This window comes from Furipterus horrens, unplaced genomic scaffold (genome assembly GCF_987537825.1).
Source record: "Furipterus horrens unplaced genomic scaffold, mFurHor1.1.pri manual_scaffold_3, whole genome shotgun sequence".
NCBI classification, from domain to species: Eukaryota; Metazoa; Chordata; class Mammalia; order Chiroptera; family Furipteridae; genus Furipterus; species Furipterus horrens.
Genome location: NW_028327173.1, coordinates 203,665,850 through 203,687,216, shown reverse-complemented (window position 1 = coordinate 203,687,216; position 21,367 = coordinate 203,665,850). Strand labels below are relative to the sequence as shown.

Below are 21,367 nucleotides of genomic sequence, written 5' to 3'. Positions count from 1 at the left end.
CCCCTACTTACCTCGCATTACTGCCTAAGAAAGCTGAAGTGCCCACCGTTGGGCAGTAGCGTAATTGCTAATCCTCTTCCTGTGTCTTCAGCCTCAAGGGCAAGGAGTAGGTCTTACACTTCTTTGCAGAGTGGGCTTGTCAGAGAAGATGTTCCATAGCTTGGGGGTGAGGCCGTGATTTATTTCTCTCACTTCTCCCTTCTGGGGATATTTACTTCCTCTGAAAATCAAGTGCATGTCCTCCAGCCTTTCACATGAGAAAGACCGGGTGGAACAGGTCAGGCCATGGGACAGGAAATCTGATCCCACGCTGGTCTTCTTAGCCACTGTCCCAGCCTGGGCTTCTGCTGTCCTCTCAGTGAAGCAGCCACAGACAAGTGTGCACTCAGCAGGAGGCTCCTGGGACCTGAGGTAGGAACACCCCCAAACATGGACTCGTTTCCTTAAAGAGCTGCTGGGAGGGTGGCTGGGCGCCAGGAGGAGGGCAGCTCTGACTGCTTCAGAACCACAAGCGCAGTTCCCCATCGTTGTCCGCTGTGTGACCTCGGCAAGTTGCTTAGCCTCTCTGGGCCCAAGTTTCCTTTTCTGGAAGTTGGGTGGAGAAATTCCTACCTTACAGCTGCTTGTGAAGATTTTAAAGAAGGTGGCTAACAGTGTCTGTTAAACAGAAGGCTGGTGACAAATGTCAGTTTCCCTTCATTGACTTATTATTTTTCTTTATGTTTTTTATAAAAGCAGAATAGATACCCAGCTCCGTGGGCTCTTCAGTGCCTTCCCCCTGTGCCCTGCCCCATGACCCGGGTGCCCAGAGGTGTGTTTTGGGAAGTTTGGGTTCAATTCAGCAGCCGTTAATTAATACTGCCTTGGACTAGGTGATGCTGAGGACCAGAGAGGAAGGTGTGGTCTCTCTGCCTCCCTGGGGTCTCGTCCACAGAAGCCTCAGATGCTGATCTGCAGAGGGTGGTCCTCACAGGGATCTTGGCCTAGGGCAGGGTCGGCTCCATGACTGGGGGCACCCAGTGCAAAATGAAAATGTGCAACCCTTGCTCAAAAAGGATGTAAGCTTCAGAACCACTTCTGCAGAGCATTAAACCAAGCACGAGACCCTTCTATGTGTGGGACCCTCCAAGCATGGGCTCTGTGACTACATAAGTTTCATGCCCATGAACCTGGCCCTGGCGTGGGATGCCCCACACCAGCTACCTTGTCTGATCTGGGCAGCCCCAGGAAATGGAAGGAGGCCTGGTTTCTAAGGCTGGCTCTCACAGCGAGCACCCAAGAGACCCTGTGCATGCACATATGCTCCCTGTACCTCATTTTACCCATCTGTGAAATGGGGATATTACCCATCCTGTGGTTTTCAGGCTTAATTAGCCCAGAAGCACCATATGAATTGAGCTGCTCAGAACTAAGAACGCATGGCTGCAGGACCCACAAAACTGATTGGGCTGAAATTACCAAGACAAGGTCCTCCACACATTGTGGATTGACCTTAAACAGGAAAAAGGTAAATGAAAGGTTTTTTTGTTTGGCTAACTCTCATTTAAAGTACTTCTCATCTAAAGTAGAACCTGTGGGGACTTCTAGTCAAGAAGGCGGCTTAGGCAGACACGGCTCGCCTCTTTGCACAACCACATAGAAATTAAAACTAAAATATAGAACAACCATCACTCAGAACCATCAAAAATTGAGTTGAATGGAAGTCTGACAACTACAGAAGTAAATAACCCACATCCATCCACACTGAGGGGCGCAGACGCGCAACAGGCTGTTCCCTCACCCATGTGCGGTGGATAAAAATTCAGGAGGGACATCTTGGGAGCGAGGAGTCCCAGCCCCACACCAGGCCCCCCAACCCAAGGTTCCAGTGCCAGGAAGACAAGTCCCCATAACTTCTGGCTGCAAAAACCAGCGGGGATTGAGTCAGTGGAAGAAACTTCTGGAGCCCCAAGCAGTTCCTCTTAAAGACCCACACAGGGACTCACCTACTCAGACTCACTCCCTCTGGGCTCCAGCACCCGGGTAGCAGCTTGAAAGGCACCAGGTACACAGAGAGGAGCTGAAGTGTCTGGCATCAAGGCGAGCAAAGGCCATTGTCCCTTTTCTAAACCCTCTCCCACAGATCCAGCAAACTGGTGCCATATCTGAGACTCCATCAACCTGGCTAACACTGTTTGACCCACATTAGAGATCCCCAGAGAGTCCGTCCAGTCTAACTACAGTCCCAGCCAAGCTTCTTTTCCATATGATTGGCTGGTCTTGGCTCAGGCTTCACAACTTCCTAATTCTCTCAAACAAGCAACAGCTGGCCTCAGTGAGCCCCAGGCTTGGCACTGGCAGCAGCCAGCCTAGATTCACAGCTTGGCTTCACCTGGGAATCTCCAAGCCCAGCAGGAGTAGCAGCCATTGCTTTATAGCTCAGGCAGGGTGTCACGGGCAAAAAACACAGGTGGGGGCTGACCTTGGCCTGCACCACCCAGGAAACCCTAGGGCCAGCACACCCAGTGGACAGCTACAGACCACGTCAGAGCACCACCACCCTGCCCCCGCACAGCTGATCCTCCATGGAGGGCAGAGGTTGATGGTCAGTGGTCACAGCCTGTCCTTGCAGTTGACTGGCCTGGGTAAATCCCTCTAATTGACCTGTCACCAGCAACCAAGGCTCTACTACAAGAGGAGGGTGTACTCAGCCCACACAAAGGGTGCACCTCGAATACCCAGCTTGGGTGACAGGGAAGGCTCTGCCACTGGATCCGACAGGACACCCACTACACTAGGCCACACTACCAAGACACAGAGTCAAAGTGGCTCTACCTAATACATACAAACAAATGCAGGGAGGCTGCCAAAATGAGGAGATAAAGAAATATGGCCCAACTGAAAGAACAGATCAAAACTCTAGAAAAAAGAGCTAAACAAAATGGAGATAAGCAATTTATCAGATGCAGAATTCAAAACGCTGGTTATAAGAATGCTCAAGGAACTTAGTGAGGACCTCAACAGTATAAAAAAGATCCAGTCAGAAAGGAAGAATGCACTGATTGAAATACAGAACAATTCACAGAGAAACAACAGTAGAGTGGATGAAACTGAGAATCAGATCAATGATTTGGAACATAAGGAAGCAAAAAACAACCCATCAGAACTACAACAAGAAGAAAAGAATTGAAAAAAATGAGAATAGTATAAGCAGCCTCTGTGACAACTTCAAGAGGTCCAACATTCACATCGTAGGGGTGCCAGAAGGAGGAGAAAAAGAACAAGAATTTGGAAATCTATCTGAAAAAAAAAAAAAAAAACCAATAAAACAGTGAAAGAAAATGTCCTTAATTTGGTGAAGGAAATAGACATGCAAGTCCAGGAAGCAGAGTCCCAAATGAGATGGATACAAAGAGGCCCACACCAAGACACATCATAATTAAAATGCCAAAGTTTCAAGATAAAGAGAGAATCTTAAAAGCAAGAGAAAAACAGTTAATTACCTTCAGAAGAGTTCCCATAAGACTGTCAGCTGATTTCTCAAAAGAAACTTTGCCAGCTAGAAGGGACTGGCAATAAATATTCAGTCATGAAAAGCAGGGACCTACAGCCAAGATTGCTCTACCCAGCAAAGTTATCACTAAGAGTCAAAGGACAGATAAAGAGCTTCCCAGACAAGAAAAAAATAAAGGAGTTCATCATCACTAAGCCTTTACTGTATGAAATGTTAAAGGGATTTATTTAAGAAAAAGAAGATCAAAACTATGATCAATAAAATGGCAAAAAATACATACTTATCAACAATTGAATCTAAAAAACAAAGTAAGCAAACAAGAAGAACAGAGACAGAATCATGGATACAGAGAGTGTTTTGATGGTTGCCAGATGGGAGGGGTGTGGGGGGATGGGTGAAGATGGGAGGGGACTAAGAAGTATGAATAGGTAGTTACAGAGTAGCCATGGGGCTGTAAGGTGTAGTATAGGAAATGGAGTAGCCAAAGGACTCACGCGTGTGACCCATGGACATGAACAATGGTGGGGGGATTGCCTGAGGGAGTAGGGGGTGGAGGGAGGCAAAGGGGGAGGGGGGCAAAGCAGCAAAGGACAACTGTAAGAGCATCATCAATAACACGTAATTAAAACAATTAAGTAGAACCTGTGGGAAAGATGTTTTACAAATATTATAACAATTCTAATTCATTGTGGACTGATATTTTTATACGTATAATAAAAGTGACTAGAAAAGTGCAATAAAAATATTCAGGCATCAAGTTACTCATCGCATGGCCATAAATGTTTATATTCTCTCAGTTTCTGTGCTCGTCTTGTTGCAGACTGACACGCCTGTGAGCCTGGGCAGGGACACAGGTCACACTCTGAGTACAAGGGCTGGTCTCCTCACTACTCAGCGCGAACCAGGAGCATTAGCATCACCTGGGGACTTGCTAGAAATGGAGCATCTTTGGCCCCATCCCATTCATGCTGAGCCAGAATCTGCTTTTTTGACAAAATGCCCGGATGATTTGTGTGCATGTGAAAGTTTGGAATGGCCACCAAAGCAGCTGGGGCTCAGGAAACGTGTAGAATAAAGGAATTAACCAGAACCTCTCCCCCTAATCCCAGAGTCTCATGGCCCGAGGGCAGATGGCATAACCTTACGCAGGTGAGCAGGCCAGCTGCAATGCAGGGCTTAGTGTGAAACTATTAGGGCCGCCTTTTCAAAAAAAAAAAATCTTTAAGAATTTCAGGACAGTGACAACGGGGCCTGGGGCCCTTGTGTGTGTGTGGCCTGTGTGCCTACAGGGGTCCCATGGAGCTGGACCTTCTGCAGAGATAGGAAAGGGTTGGGCCATTCTGGATTGATCTGCACTATCTAAGTTACAAGATTTCTGCTTTGTCTTATTCATTACCAATCATTATAATTAAAAAGCTCCAACCTTCATCCTTTTGAAGTTTATTTTTTCTTAATATGCAACTATAAATGTTTTCAAATGGCTATTATTCCAGCGTAAGTAATTCTTGCAAAAAAATACAGATATGTGTGTCTATTAAAACGCGAATGGAAACTCTATATAGGGAAAGACGACTTGTGCCCATTTATTTTATTGACAGTGTACAGATTTTGATATATTGCATTACAAATACTGACTTGCTAGATTTCTTATAAAGATTTAGTTCATATTTACTCTAGGGTTTTCTTCACAATAAAAATAAACTCATGCCAGTGTTTAGTAACCAATAATATCAATTCATTCAAATTTAATGACAGTTTTATTAAACTAAGAATCTCATATCACAGAGCATTCACAGTGCAGGAGGTCACAGTTATTGAAAAAATAAATAGCGGGATAAATACATTTATTATTTACAACTTTTCAATGCATTGCTCCTGCTCTGCCTGTTAGAGAGTGAGCAAAGATGGCAGTGTCCAGCCCAGCGTGCCAGAAATGTCTTGCAGGGGACTCAAGTGACGTGTAGCAGCCCCCAAAGTCTTTCGTTTTGGTTGCTTTCAAAGGTTTTTTTTTTTTTTTTTTTTTTTTCTGGACACAAGAGCCCTCTGATCGTACCTGCTGTTTGGTAGGTCCCGGCTGGACGCCAGGAAGAGTGCATGGCCCTGCAGAAACCATGCCCAGCCCGGCTCCTGGGCAGCTGGGATGCGCCCGGCCTCTCCTCACCCGGCCCTTTCTTTGGCAGCCCCTGCCTCTGCTCCTGGGCCTGCCCCCATCTGGCCGGCAGCCCTCTTTCCTCTCCAGGTAATCAAGGCTCTCTTTGTGTTCAGACACCCGGCAGCTACTCCTGCTGGCATCTGCTGGACGGGAGACACATGCAGAGGGCGCCCTGCCAGGCAGCGTGTGCTCTGGACTGGACACTCATCCTTCCAGACGGGCAGTTCCCCGAGGAAACTCCCAAGAGCTGGCCACACAGGCTCGGCCACAGCTCTCTCTACTGTGTCCCCAAACATGCTTGGTGCAAGTCACACAGAGGAAGCTCCAGGACGCGGTCTGCAGCTCAGAGGGGAACCTCTGCAGGGGAGGGCAGGGGTGCCCCAGTGGCCAAAGCCACCGCTAAGCTATCTGCTTTGGAAACAGAGCTGCCTTGCTCACACCCCAGTCATTTTCAGTGGGAGGCCAGGCCTCACTCCTTCTGTTGAAAAGGACTGCATGTTTGTCCCCTTCACTTGGGAATCTCATAGTGGGAGCAGGGAGGCTTCTGTTGCCCGGGAGCCTCCCTTCACGCGCAAAGGTTGATCATACCAAACCATGCCACCAGAAGCCACAGCTCGCATACTCTCTTGCTAGCTTCAAAAAAATTGTTTTCCAGTGGGGGGCGGGGGGCGGGCAGGGTGCATACTTTCTCCGAGATCAAGGGTTTCATTGGCCTCAACTATGGAAAAGTCCCAACCAACATGCTGCATAAAAAGCAACTGCTGGAATTCTGGCAACAGTGGGAAGTGTGGATGGTGCCCGTATTGCCATCAGGCTTTTGGCCAAGGAGCAGCCAGTCCAGACCCATCAGTGGCGGATGGAAAAGTCACACCGCCGAGGCTGGCCTTTCACCAAGGCACAGGGGCTACTTGCCACTCTCGTCGCCCCCAGTTATGGATCAGCGTGTTCAGGCAGCGGACACTTTCCTGGACTAGCAAAGAGGACTTGTCAGCCCCTGCTGCCAAGTGCATGCAGGATTCACGACCTTTGACAGCTGGATGCTGACACTGCTGATGAACGGAACTGGGAGCCATTAGTCATTGAAAAGCTAGAATCCTTTAAATCCCCATCAAATAGCAAAGCTCTAAGACCACTCGTCTGGCTTCCCTGTTGCGACAGAAAAAACAGCTCCACCCAAGGGGCCGAATAGGAGAAGAGGGCCTCTTTCCCCGATGTCACGTTGGCACCGGTCTCCTTGGGGCTGGGCAGCTCTGCGAGGCTGGGTGTTCCCTTGGCCATTGGGCCTGAAGTGAAGCATAAAACTAGTGTCCCAATGTACTTGTCCTTCTAAAGAACCAAGTCCAACCACCTAAATGCCATTTAAAAATCTGTGCCCCTGCAGATGGTGCCCTTTGGGGAGCTTTCTCTACAGCACAGCCAAGGGGCCCCACACAAGCCAGGCTGGCAAAAGGCCACACCCCAAGTGAGCAGCAGAACCTGTGTCCCACCTGTGCCCCACCTGTGTCCTTTGCCGGTGGGCTGGGCCCATGGAAACACCCTCCTGTTCTCTCACACAGATGACTGACATGAGGGAGGTTTACCCAGCGCTGGAGGGGCCCCTTCTTCATGCTTTGAGAAGCCACGAGGGAGCCTTGTGGGGCTCATGTGCTCAGGGCAGAGCGCAAAGCCAGGGAGCGGGTGCTCTCCCCTGGTGGGGGCGCCCAGCAGTTGGCTCACTTGTTCTGGGTGAATCCACAGAAAGAGGGAGGGAGGGGCCAGGGAGGCAGGGCTTTGGGAATGGAGTGACGGATGATGACTCCCTGCCACCCAAGAACTGCCCAGAGAGCATTTGTAGAAATTCCTGGAAGTTTCTATGGGCATGACGTGGCAATGAAGCTGAGATGTGGACCGTCTCAGGTGCCCTGCACGCATCTGCTCACTGCCTCAAGGGGAGGAAGACTCCCACAGAAACCCCATTCAGAGGGCGTGAGAGGGACTGGGAATATTTAAATCATGGCAGAGGGGAACAATCTCCTGAAGCTAAGCTCCTTGTGTGTTCAAGCTCTGGGCATTTGCTGGAGGCTGCCACCTACACAGCCAAGCCAAGACAGGGGGAGGGTCAGGGCGACCGGGAGGCAGCAGTGGGAGTGGAAGGCAAGAGACCAACCCCAGCCCAAAGCGCCCCGCTCAGCGTCAGGGTTGGGGGAGGGCCTGCAGACCCCGCGGGTCCCAGCACCTTAACCCCACTAGTCCATTTCATACCTGGGGAAGGAGGGAAGGGACTCACCTCTCCTAGTCCACCTCCCCTGAGCCCACCACACCTGAAGAACAGGAAGGGGCCCCAGGTCTCAGGGAGGAGGAACACCAGAAGGAAAGAAGGGCCTATGCCCTTCTTGCTCCCCCTCTGTGTGACTCCAGGTTCCAAGGGCTGGGCTTCTGTTGCTGCTATAAAGCTTGCACAGCCTCCCGGGAAAGGGAAGAGGGGCAGCCCAGGACGGGGTCCCTGGTCGGGGTCTGCAAGACTGTTCCAGGGTGGTATGCATGCCCCACCTGGTGTAACTCGGAGGGTTAGTGCCTGCTCAGCTGCTCAGGTCTGTAAAGGCAGGGGATTGCCGGGCAGAAGCAAGAAGTAGCCCTAACAGGTGGGGGCTTCAGAGGCAGATGAAAACTGGCAAGGGCAGCAGGATCTGTGTGCACGGACAGACGGACGGACAGACAGGAAGCAGAGGCCAGGTGACGGCGGGTCACCGGGAGGGTGGGATGAGTCTGGCCGGCCCCTGGTGCCCTGAGCCCTTAGTCTCTCACTGCAGCTGACCCGGAACCTTCCTTCAGGGCCCAGTTCTCAAGACCACACACAACTTCCACCCCGATGACACTCGGGCTGGTAAGGGCAAATTCCCAACCAGAAATCAAAAAAACCACCAGCTCCTGCCTCGATAGACATTTTCTATCCGAGTGCAATAGTTCATTTTCCTTTTCTGCCCCCAATGACAGGAGCTAAATTAATTTTTTTAATCGCCTATTTTTGTAGCAGTGTAATTACCCCATGTTAATTAGCTTGGGGATAAAATAAAGGATGTATTCCTGCATAGTGATAAAAGCGTTATTTAAAAACGAAGGCCTAATTAATCAAGCCATTCTTTAAACATGTGATGAAAAATATTTTAAAAGGATAATTTTTTACCTACAGTGTATATATAGTTTCCTAAGTACAATAAATGCATAAATCCTTTAAGGAAGTTACATTGGCACATTAAAGTCAAAAGAGAATTAACCAAGGGTGCTCTCCATGTTAAAAGCAGTATTTTTTAATCTCAGAAGGATTCTGCTGAGGAAGAGGCCGGTAATTAGGATGCGTTCTCTGAAAACTGTACAAGCATTCAGACAAGTGACACCAGCAAGGACATCATCTGGGGCCATGTGGCCTATGCCTTGCTGCTAAAAATATTTTGTGGTCTTTATCAGGAAAAATGTGAAGACATCGGATAGGGATAAATATCAGGATATGAGCTGGGGCACCCAGGAGTCAGTTAAATATCTGATGAAGTTTGAACTCAAATAATGAAAACCAACCACAAAGGCAACAACATGCCCATACCTGCCCCCGTCCCCCGCCACCAAGTATGGCCAACCCTTTGGACTGGCTGAGCCAAGACAGGTGACAATCTAAAGCTCAGATCCCACTCTGTATTTACTGGCCGGTGACCTAGACTCACTCGACTTCTCTAAAATTTTCTGTTAAAGGGAGAACAATCCCTACTTACATCACAGGGGATTTTGAGACTAAATTTAGAGACAGACAGGTTTTGAAACCCAATAAAAGACAGCAGCAGGGAGGAGGGGAGGACCAGGACAGCTACCCCTTGCACCCTAAGTTTATAATGATGACCTACAGACCCCGTGGCCTCCCACTTAGCTAATTTCATAGGAAAATCACCCTTGCCCTCCATTTGAAGACCACCAACCCCCCTACCCATGGTGTACCTACTAACACTGATGGGAATCCAGGACAGAAGCCTGCTGACGGAGTTCCAGCCCGTCACAGGCTCATGGTAGCTTAATGCACGCAGGCTGGAAGGAACACTGCCTCCTTCTGACGTGCAGGCGGCCTTCAAGAGCACAGCCACACATCCCACCTCAGGTCACAACCCCTGTGTGTCAGGAAGGAATTAGCTGTTGGATTTCAACTCATCACCAGTGACTGATTATTGGTGACTTGCTCAAAACCTTCTTTCCTCCCATGGGTAATTTCCATACAGTCTTCTGTGCAAAAAAATAGCTCAATGTTAAAAGTGCATCGACTCTGATAGACTTTTGCAATAGAAACATTAAAAAAATAAAAACACCTCTATATAAAATTAATTGTGCTTTCTTTTTAGAAACCACAAATGGTGTGTGTTCATAAATCTCTTTAATATATATTCGAGAGCTAGGAAGCAGTCGAACATTGTTTAATATTTTTCTATTTTTAAATCAGCCTCCCGTCCTTGGCCTTTCATGTGTAGCAAACTATAAGGTTCAAGAAACTTCTCTAAAACTTCCAAGCTATGGTTCCAGAGAACCAGGGAGCAATTTGCTGTGTGTCAGGAAATCTCTCTTCTTGTCATTAACCGTTACTCCCAGCACACGCACTCCGGTTCAGCAGGCTTTGAAATCTGTCGGGCATATAAACAATCGGGTCTTTCAACAGGACGGTTTTGAGAGTAGAGCATTAACAAAGAAATGACAAACCCAAAGTGACAGTGTGTTGTGTCACACGGAAGGTCTGGAATGTATGGCTGTGAACTACAATCGCCACTGTGTCTCTGGATTAGCACCCATTGCGATGTTAAGCCTTTCCCTCTTCCCTAAATTCCAAACCAGACGTCCTAGCGTCCGGGCAACACGCTACACAGAGGATTCGTTTTCCCTACGTGTTACCTTTTTTGGTCCCCATCACGGTCACTTTATATGGAATGACATTTTTTTCAAGTATGATGCTCTATATGACATTTTATTTTTAATATTTCATTGCTCATTCTCTGAATGCAGCAATAAAAATGAAGAATATTCTTCCTTTCTCTCTTCTGCTGTAAAAAAAACTGAAAAACTGTTTCCATTCTTCCAGTTTTCCCAGAAAAAGGGGTGGGATGCCATGGTCCCACATCCCCCACAGGCTGGGGCTGTGCCGTCTCCAGACCATGAGCATTCCAGCAGAGGTCAGAGGCCCTCGCAGCATGGGCTGCCTAAGGAAGTCACCCCTCTGGCCGGGAGGGGACACTTGAGGACAACATTTCTATTTTGCTCTTGCCCCCAGGGGACCACCTTCTTCTGAGGATGTTGTGAAACAGAAGGACAAACTGCACACAGAAGTCCTTCTGACTGAAGTGTCCAAGAGAGCTGAGACCCACGACACATCCCTATGACTGGCAGCTCAGAGGTCCGTGAAGCTGCTCAAATAGCGGCCCCCAAATCTTGCCTTTTGGGGGGCAGAACTCCAAGGAGGAGGCGGCCGCCCAGCAGCCTGGCCTGTGACCACAGACCACGATGGCTCTTCCTTCCAGCGCCTGAAAGAACGGACAGCGGCTGCCAGTGCAGGAGACTCGTGGTGGGGAGGGGAGAGAGGGGAGGACCTAGTGCCAGTGTCCAGAACGGCTCCCAGTGGGGCAGCGGCTCAGCTTTAATCGTCCTCCTGGCACATGGGCAAGTTGACGAAGGTGAAGACGTTGAACTCTATCATGATGGAGAAGCACAAGAAGATGGCGTAGAGGACCAGCACGTAGATGCCCAACTTGCGGTCCAGCCTCCATTTGTTTAGATGGATGCCGAGCACCTGGGAGGAGAGAGGGCAAGGATTGGGTTCAGGGCAGTGAAATAAATACAAAAGGCCTTTTTACAGGGAAACTACACACCAACCATGAACCCTAGAACTTCCTCCAAAATGTGGGCTTAGAGCAGAGAGGTGCTGTCAGGCATGTCCTCGGTTTGATCAGCACAAGTCCTAAGGCTTTAGACAAGTCTGGTGGCAGGGGAAGCCCTGGCTGAGTTCTGCGGACTCCAGGGGCACACGCCAACTGCCCTCAGGGAAGGGCCCCCCCCCAGCCCAGCCCAACCCAGCCCTCTTCTAGGGACAACTAGGGTCTTTCTCTGGGGCCTCTCTGTGCCTCAGAACTTGGGATCCTCAGCACTCTCCAGCAATACATCCAAGGCTCCTGCTGAAAGTTGGCCCACGGTCTGGCCAACTTCAGCCCGGACCACGTTTTTCCACTTCTGCGTGTGTTTGGAGTAACGGGCTGGAACACATCCTCCTTCTAAATTCTTCCCAGACTCTCCAACACTTCCCTTTATGACCTTCTTTCTTTCCCCTGAATCGAGGCTTCCTAAGGGTTGGTGCATAGTCACCGCCTCAGAGCACTGTCACGGGCCCTACAGAGACAGACCACGTGACCGTGGGCAAGTTTCTCAGCCCCCGAACCTTGATGTCTTCCGTAAAGTGGGAATGGTATCATCGGGTGTTTGTGAGGATTGGATCAGTAGCGGAGGGAAAGGGTTTAGCCCAGTCCTGGGCGCACGGAGTGTGGAGACCTGAACTGCACTATGTGACAGTCCCGAGGCCTGGCCATCACGCCCATCTGCCAGCTCCTAGTGAGAACTGACGACGGGGCAACAAGAACAGGGGAGAGTCATTCCCTTCCTCTGGGGGCCTTGCCGTTGTTCAGGGAACAGTGCTGTGGTGGGTGCCAGCATTCCTGGCACAAATTGTGTCCGGGGCTATCTGAATTGGTGTGTTTCCCCAGCTTTGTCCCTGACTGCAGGGCGGACGTGAGAGGGTTTCAGAGACATGCAAGGGGCTGGGCGGAATCCGATGAAATGAAGCATGTGTGCGGCTCCTATTTGGGAAACGTAAGAACTCACGGTGAGCGCCACAGAGCCCAGCAACAACACCACGGAATAGACCAGCCCCCGGCTGTTGATCTTCACCTGCAAAAGCAAACACACCCTGAATCTCTGGGCTGCTCAGGGCCCGGCCATGCTGAGAGCCCCCCCACGCCCGTGGCCCCCATTCAAAAGCTCAGGTGGCTGTTCCAGGTGAGCACGTGGCTGTGGCCGATCAGCTAACTGTGGATTCATGTCTCACCTGGGCTTGCCTGAGGAAAAGGACCCGGAGGGGACAGTCACGCTAGGGGGCTGAGATACGGGGCAGACGCGCTTATGGGTGCTCGGCAAACGGGGTTTCCCCCTGCAGGCACCCCTCAGGCTGCTCTAGAAGCCTTCATGGGAAGTGGATGCCAAGGAGAAGGGGGGAGCGTGTCCCCCAGAGGTTTGGCTGGGATAGGGCCAACACCACAGTTATGCCTGTGGAATGCACGTGCCTGGCGTCTGTCTCGCTCACTAAGGAACTCAGTGAGAAACTTACTGTGGATCCATAATTGATAACCATGGTCTGCAGACCCCACGGTATGCCGAGGCCCACCAGGATGTCAAACACGTTGCTTCCTATGGTGTTAGAGACTGCCATGTCGCCGAGGCCTGGAGGGGACAATCGACCCGTGTCATTCATTAGGAACAGGTCACTGGAAATTCCTGTTCTTCCCGTAACCATTCAATTAGTGCTATTGCTCAGACAGGAATTCCTTCTTCACAGACTCGACATTTCTAAACCCCTTTTCTGAGGTCCTTCATGAAGTCTATAGGGGCCTGGTGTGGCCAAATGGTGACCCCCAAGGTTCGTATGTTGTAGTTCCAACCCCTAGCACTTCAGAATGTGACCTCGTTTAGAGATAGGGTCTTTACAGAGAGCATCAAAATGAGGTCAGTCGGTGGGCCCTAATCCAGTATGACTGGCTTCCTTAGAGAAAGGAGAAACTTGGACACAGCACAAAACTTGCCGACACCTTGATCTCGGACCCCTGGTCTCCAGGCTGAGATAAGATTCTGTTGATTTCGCCTCTCAGTGTGTGGAACTACTGCGGGCCCCTGCCCAGTCTGCCCGCCAGCTGTGCCAGCCGATATTCTCTGAGGACCCACTATGTGCTCCCCGTCATTTAACCCCCCAGGTGCCCCGAGAGGGAGGGGGCACTGTCCTCAGGTGGCAGATGATGAAACTAAGGCTTGAGACGTGCCCACGGTCACAGTTTGTGAGAGGTCCAGAGTCCTTCCCACCGGGCCACGATGCGGACTTGTGGCGCAGGCAGTGGCACCATGACCTTGGCCTGGATGACAAGGCGTCTAGTCTTATGCCCTGGTGGCTTCCGAAGGGTGAACTCTTTTCCCCTAACGGGGTGACAAGCATCTTGGGGGGCAGGGGCCGTGTTGTTGCCTCCTGCTCCATTGCTCGGCATGGTGCTCCCCACGCAGTGGGAGGAACCTCCTAACTTCAGGGGCATTAGTGTCACAGAGAGAACCTGGCTACAGGTTCCATTCGTCCCATCCGGGCTTGTTACAGAGAGAAAGGGGGTTCTTTCACGTGGCGCCTCGGTGTAAAACCCAACAGCTAGTGTTGAGGAGAACAGGTCTTTATTTACAATATTCCAGCCTGGGGAGGGCAGTGAGCACTTCAGCTCAGAGCCCCGTTCTCCCGCGGAACCCAGCACTTCCCTTGCTCCCCAAAAGGCTGGAAGCCAAAACCAAGCCCAGAAGTTCCCCATCCCTTATCTGTCAGCTCTCTCCTTCAGGATCTGGGGTACAATGTCATCAGCCTCCGTATAATAGTCCAGGAAAACATGCGCTTTGCCCTTTCAAAGCCACACGGTATTCTCTCCCTTTCCAACCTGCATGGAGTTCTCTTCGCTAAAATGTCTGCCAACTTATTTTTAAAGCCCTGACTGCGACCTCTGACGCAGTGGGCGTGGTAACCAGTTCTGACCATTCACAGAACCTTGTGCAGGCTCTGTGTGCTCTTTCCTCACTATTTCATAGTCAAATTCCCTCCCATCTCCTTGGGGCCTTGGAAGAACCAAACCATTTGCATAACTAAGACACTAGCTACTAGCCATAGTCATGCAAAGGAATCTTAAAAGCTGTTTCCTTTTCCCCATCCCACAACCCGCAGGCTCTGGGGATTTTTGGAGACTCCCACTCCCTAACATTAGGAGTCAGAAAACCAGCTTTTACCGAGAAGACTCATGCTGGCTGAAATCTGCTGTCATCTGGCCACTTAGCCCTGATTTGACCTGACTGTCACCATCTGGCACACACACAAAGGCGTGTGGTAGGAACAAGCCTGAAGCGCAAATGCCTGTAACCGGACACTGAGCGGCTCGCAGTAACTGGCGAGCATCTGGATGACTGACTCACTTGGCCGGCGTAGGCCAGGTCACCTCCTCTGCCCGCTCCCATCATCACTGACCTCCAGGACACAGTGCCTTCCTCCAGGGCCTTGTGTCTCCCTCCCCGCATGCGCTGCCAATATCTGGGCAGCTTAGTCCTAAGGGGAGGCATCGCTGGGAAACAGGCCTTCCAGTCTTGTGTAAAATGCAGGCATGTGCAGCAACTCTTGTGCCAGCTACTGGCCCCCCGTGGGGAGGCAGGCACCCACGGGACAGGTCGGGAGGCCTAATGAGTTGGGGAGCAGAGGCTGAACATGTCTCTGGTTTGACCTGCTTCCTGCTCTGCACAGCGCTGTCCTCTGAGGAATCGATGGAGGAATTAGAGGAGCGCACGAATCACTTGGGGGTCTTGCTAAAAGCAGATTGATTCAGTGGGAAGAGGGTGGGGCCTGAGAGTCTGCATTTCCCACAAGCTCCCAGTTGGGCCGAAGCGGCTGGTCCAGCTTAAGGAGCCCTGCATGCAGCCCTGCATGCAGCCCCGGTGCATTAGAGTGAGCTGCGCGCTCCTGCTCTGCGCAGGGGACCCCCCCGCAGCGGCTTCTGGATCCCGGGCCATAGAGACACTGTCTGTGCTTCCAACACGTCTGCTGGGTCCTCTGTCAAGCACATCAGTGTCAGCCTGTGACAACTATGCACACCCTCCCCAGCCTCACCCTGTGCTCTGCATTCCACAGTAGCCCCTCTGCGATGATGTCCTTCCTCAGACGTCCCCTGTCCCTTACAGAGCCGCTACTTCCACCTCATTGGGGTACCCACCCCCTTTCTGCCCTAGCTCTTAACCTCCTAGTGTCCCCTCCCCCAACCCCCACTAGCTTGAACTCCAGGACCAGTTCTTTAAACTGCACGTTCTCTTGTCCCCTGACCTGCCATCATGTCCACCGTGCCAGCTGCAGCTCTGGACGGATCTGTCATCTCTCATCTGTGTCACTGGAGCTGGAGTGACTGAATCTGACTCAAGTTCACGCCACTAGAACATCAGCCAGGACCTTTCCCTTGGCTCACTGTACTGGGTTGAAGAATGTCTCTCCCTCATGTTCACCCAGCACCTGGGACTGTGACCTTATTTGCAAATAGAGTCTTTGCAGATGTAATCAAATTAAAATGAGATAACACTGAATTAGGGTGAGCCTGAATCCAATAACTGGTGTCCTTGAAAGAAGAGGACAGACACATACACAGGGAGGCCACGTAAAGATGCAGGCAGAGTGGAATAATGCTGACACCTTGATTTTGACCTTCTTGCCTCCAGAATTGAGATAATCCATTTCTGTTGTTTTAAGCCACTCAATTATGGTACTTTAAAAAAAAAAGATTTTATTTATTTTTAGAGAGAAGGGGAGGAAGGGAGAAAGAGAGAGAGAAACATCAATATATGGTTGCCTCTTGTGTGCTCCCACCTGGGGTCCTGGCCCGCAACCCAAGCATGTGCCCTGAATGGGAATCAAACCGGTGACTTTTTGGTTCACAGGTCAGTGCTCAATACACTGAGCCATACCAGCCAGGGCTGTGGTACATTTTTTAGGTCAGCATTTGGAAACTGGTGGGGGGCAGAGTTTGCCACCCCCAAATACGCCTTTTGGGGGGATATTATTCTAAGCTGGCTATTTTCAAGAAACAAAGACTCGGGAAAAACCTTTCATCTTCCCAACTGCTTAAAAAATTTAGACAGAGGACCTGCTTCAGGAAGGGAGCTATCATCATAGATATCTATAGTTTAATATGAGCTAGTGTGATGCACCGGGGAGTCTAATGAAGCCCGCTTGATCAGAGTCTGCTCTGTGTCCCACTGTTAAAGAAGGCCCAACAAACATTCGTTTACCAAAAGTTTGCTTTTTTATCTCCATGGGAATTGCCGTTCTGCCCTTTGAAGTCACAAACCACTACCCCTACCCCTTCCCCTCGGCTCAAGGCAGCATATAAGCCCCCATGTTCTTATGGCACCCCCGTATGTACATACATAATGAAATTTGCTTATTTTCTCTGGCTAATCTGTCCATGTCATATGATTATTAGACCAGCCAGAAGAACGTGGAGGGAAAAGGGGAAAATTTCCCCTCCCCCACAATATGAAGACCCTCAACCTCAAAGGTCACTTTATTCAGTTCCATTCCCCTCAGCTGCTACCTGCAAGTGTTCCTATTTTCACCAGCATCCAGGTTACCACCAGACACACATCCTCAACTCATTTCCTCAGGACCGACCCACCAACCAACGCATCCACCCTTTCTCCTGTCTTGAAGGAATAATATGTCCTTTCCCTATTTTTAAAGCCAACAGTCTCTCTGGGTGCTTCTCTCCTCTCCTGTCTACTCTGATCTTCCCCTCCTTTATTCACCCCCCCCGACCCCCCCATACTTTCCAACTTCCATCTACAGAGGAAGATATGTGCAAGTCCACGCAGGAATGCTATCTCACTGGCCAAAAAGCTGCAGTAAATAAAGGCAGGCTCTTTGCAGCTCTTTTGTTCTGCCCTCTAAGAGCAGATAGGTCCTCCTCATCTTGATAAGCCCAGGTGGCTCTGTAAGCCCCATGGAAAAACTGCCACACGAGCCGAAACGTTATACAAGTTCTAGAACTTTGAAGAAGCACCAGAAAGTCGTTGGAGGTATAGGACATCCCCAGTTTGCCTTCCTGGGACTAGAATATTCTCGTTACTACCTCATTTGCTCTAAGAAGTCTGGGCTGCAGCTCTGTTCAACCTCACATGGTGATTTCAGAACAAGTCTGTTTTTAGACAGCTGCACACAAGGAAATGCTTCCCGAGGTCTGGAGGAGTTCACTTCGGCAGCGTTCTCCCCATGGGAGGAATCTGATCCACGTGCCTTCCAGACGTCAGTTTCTTCCACAGCGGAATTGAACTACCGGGTGTGAGAGTTGTGAACTGTGATGGGGCGGGGGCGGGGGGCCTGCGTGGCGCTGCTGACGGCCGTGGGGCTGAAACACCATGCGTACCTTGTCTCGCCACGATCAAGCTGGCCATGCAGTCCGGAACGCTCGTGCCTGCTGCCAGGAAAGTAATGCCCATGATGACATCAGGGATCCCAAATGTGTATCCGATGATAGTCACCTGCAGAAGAAGGGGGAAACACTGCTTACCCTGAGTGCACCTCCCTTGAACTAGTGCTGCTGTAACCAATGAAAACATCTGGCATATGGTTTTGTTTTAAAAACGTCTTTTGAGGGTTCTTTTTTCCTCGATGACATAACGTGCATTCACTGTTTTAAAAAGTTTAGAAAATAAAATGAAAATTAAACATCACCTGACATTTCTCAAGACCCAGAGCCAACCACTATACCCACTTCCCATCAGCCAGTGGTTCTCACACTTGAACGTGCAGAAAGCCCTCGGGTGGACTGGTTACCAAGCAGGCTGCCAGGCCCCACCTCCAGAGCGTCTGCTCCGGGAAGTCCGGGTGAAGCCCAGGAAACTGCATTCCTAACACGTTCCCAGCGGTGGCGACCACGGCTTTAGAACAAAACCCTGACCTTTTCGGTGTATTAGAAAAAGTGAAATCAGATTACACAATCAGCACATATTCTGCCACATTTGTTTCATGTAACAGAACACCGTGAACGCCTTTCCATCTCAAATATTCAACTACATTATTTTAAACTGATGCTTGGATTTCATTGTCTGGCTCTAACATTTTAGCCAGTCCCTCCCTGTTGGATATTGAGGTAGTTTCTTTTCTGGCTCTTACAACATCACTGCACATAAGGAACACTTCCGGAGCACTTACTGCACACCAGGTACACAGGTGTTTTACTTTCACGGTCTCACGGTCTCTGTTACTCACCGTAGTAATAGTGAGGAAGGCACTTCCTTTTGCCCGTTTTCTGCCTAGGAAAACGGAGGGTCAGAGAGGCTAAGTAAGGATGCCTGCAGACACGAAGCTCACCAGTGGAGCGGGGATTCCTGGCTTTTGAGGATCTTGATGTACAACAGTCACGTATTCCTCTAATAAATGTCTGACACCTGAGAGGTGGCTAGGGTGCTGAGCAGCAGCCCGATGGAAAGCCCTGGAAGCATTCAGACAACCCCATTCAAAACACCCTCTAGCTCAAGCCTGCCTCCCCGTCTTGGACATGGGAGCAGTGGCACCTCTCGGGATGGCTCACGTCTCGGCCAAGGGCTCCAACCCCACAAATGGCTGTGTGACATAACTGGACAGGATGCCCCATTTCGGATGTCTCTCCCTTTTGACACAGACATTCAAGAATTCCCCCCCCCCCCAAGACGTGAAGGTGAGAGATGTGAAAGGTGGTGGGGATAAGGGTGGGCAGCAGAAACCTCACTGCTCCCTGGTGCTCCCTTCAGGGCAAAGTGAAAGTCAGCGCAGGGCCGAGAGGCCAGCACATCTTGCTTGGGTAGAAGTGAGGCTAATGTGAGGCATGCGACTGCAGCTCCCCAAACTGAGGTCAGCTGAAGTTTAAACTGCCGGGACGAGGGCCTCAGGTTCCTGGCCACGCCACATGCTAAGACTCTGCTTTAAGAAGAGGGGGTGGGAGTGTTATTAAATGTCCAACCTCACTGCTAATTATAGAACTGACTTTATAATACTGTTATTTTCAGTAATCAGAGAAGAAAACATTTCACACAGTCGTTAAAATGATCTTCCCTGATTCTCATACCCACTCAAATGTCATGAAATACTTTTTTGTAAACTGCACTGTTGTTTTGGAAATACATTTTAGTAAGACTCACTGGATTTTAAAAAATCAAATGTGAGGTCAAAATAGCATGGACAGACATGGTTCGCCTCTTTGCACAATCACATAGAAATTACAGCTAAAATATACAACAACCATCACACAAAACTGTCAGAAATTGAGTTGAATGGAGGTCTGACAACTACGGAATTAAAGAAACCACACCCATCAAGATGGGTAGGAGGGGCATAGATGCAGAATGGGCTGGTCCCTCACCCACATGGGCTAGATAAAAACTCGGGAAGAGTATCTCAGGAGCAAGGAGTCCCATCTCCACACCAGGCCCGCAGCCCAGGGTCTCAGTGCCGGGAAGACAAGTCCCCTCAACTTCTGGCTGCAAAAACCAGCAGGGATTGAGTCAGTGGAAGAAACTGCTGGAGCCCCAAGCAGTTCCTCTTAAAGAAACCACACATGGACTCACCTATCAGACTCACTCCCTCTGAGCTCCAGCACCTTGAAAGGCACCAGTGGTACACAGGGGGGAACTGAAGTGTCTGACATCAAGACGAGCAGAGGCCATTGTCGATTTTCTAACCCCCTGTCCCACAGAGCCAGCAAGCTGGTGCCATATCTGAAACTCTATCAACCTGGCTAACACAGCTTGACCTGCCTTGGAGATCCCCAGAGACCCCACCCAACTCACTTACAGGGCCACCCAAGCTGCTTTTCCATATGATTGGCTGGCCTTGGCTCATGCTTCACAACTTCATAAACCCTCTCAAACAAGCAACAGCTGGCCTCAGTGAGCTCCAGGCCCCGCACTAGCAGCAGCCAGCTTAGATTCACAGCTTGGCTTCACCTGGGAATCTCCAAGCTCAGCAGGAGTAGCAGCCATCTCAGATTGCTTTACAGCTCAGGCAGAGTGGCCCTGGACAAAACACAGGTGGGGGCTGACCTTGGCCTGCACCAGCTGGGAAACCCCAGGGCCAGCACACCCAGTGGACAGCTACAGACCATGTCGGAGCACCACCACCCTGCCCCTGCACAGCTGATCCTCCACAAGGGTGGAGGTTGATGGTCAGTGGTCACAGCCAGTCCTTGTAGCTGACTGGCCTGGGTAAATCCCTCTCATTGATCTGCCAACAGCAACCAAGGCTCAACTACAAAGGAGGGTGTACGACTATACTCATTCCATATGAAGGGTGCACCTTGAGTACCCAGCTTGGGTGATAGGAGAGGCTATGTCTCTGAACCCTATAGGACACCTACTACATTAGGCCATGATACCAAGACACAGAGTCAGAGCAGCTCTACCTAATACATACAAACAAACATGGGAGACAAGGAAACATGGCCCAAATGAAAGAACAGATCAAAACTCCAGAAAACAGAGCTAAACGAAATGGAGATAAGCAATATATCAGAGGCAGAGTTCAAAACACTGGCTATAAGGCTGCTCAAGGAACTTAGTGAGGACCTCAATAGCATACAAAAGATCCAGTCAGAAGCAAAGGATACACTAATCGAAAAAAAGAACAATTTACAGGGAAACAACAGTAGAGTGGATGAAGCCAAGAATCAAATCAATGATATGGAACATAAGGAAGAAAAAAACCACCAATCAGAACAAGAAAAAAAAAGAATTCGAAAGAAAGAGCGTAGTATAAGCAGCCTCTAGGACAACTTCCAGAGGCCCAACATTAGCACCATAGGGGTACCAGAAGGAGAAGAAAAAGAGCAGAAAATGGGAAATCTATTCGAAAAAATAATGAAAGAAAACTTTCC

The 21,367-nt window shown here is 50.0% G+C and overlaps 1 protein-coding gene across 2 annotated transcripts in view; it reads right to left on the bottom strand.

The window, feature by feature from the left end:
• Positions 1–10,596: 10,596 nt before the first annotated feature.
• The window catches only part of SLC24A4 (solute carrier family 24 member 4), a 126,015-nt gene continuing 115,244 nt past the window's right edge, over positions 10,597–21,367 (bottom strand). For both annotated transcript variants that reach the window (XM_090271323.1, XM_090271325.1), the window contains exons 14-17: positions 17,885–17,999; positions 13,021–13,133; positions 12,519–12,584; positions 10,597–11,436 (exon numbers count right to left, since the gene is read on the bottom strand). In XM_090271323.1, the coding sequence (XP_090127449.1) occupies positions 11,284–11,436; positions 12,519–12,584; positions 13,021–13,133; positions 17,885–17,999 (447 nt within the window). In that variant the 3' untranslated portion in view covers positions 10,597–11,283. The remainder of the gene's footprint in view (positions 11,437–12,518; positions 12,585–13,020; positions 13,134–17,884; positions 18,000–21,367) is intronic.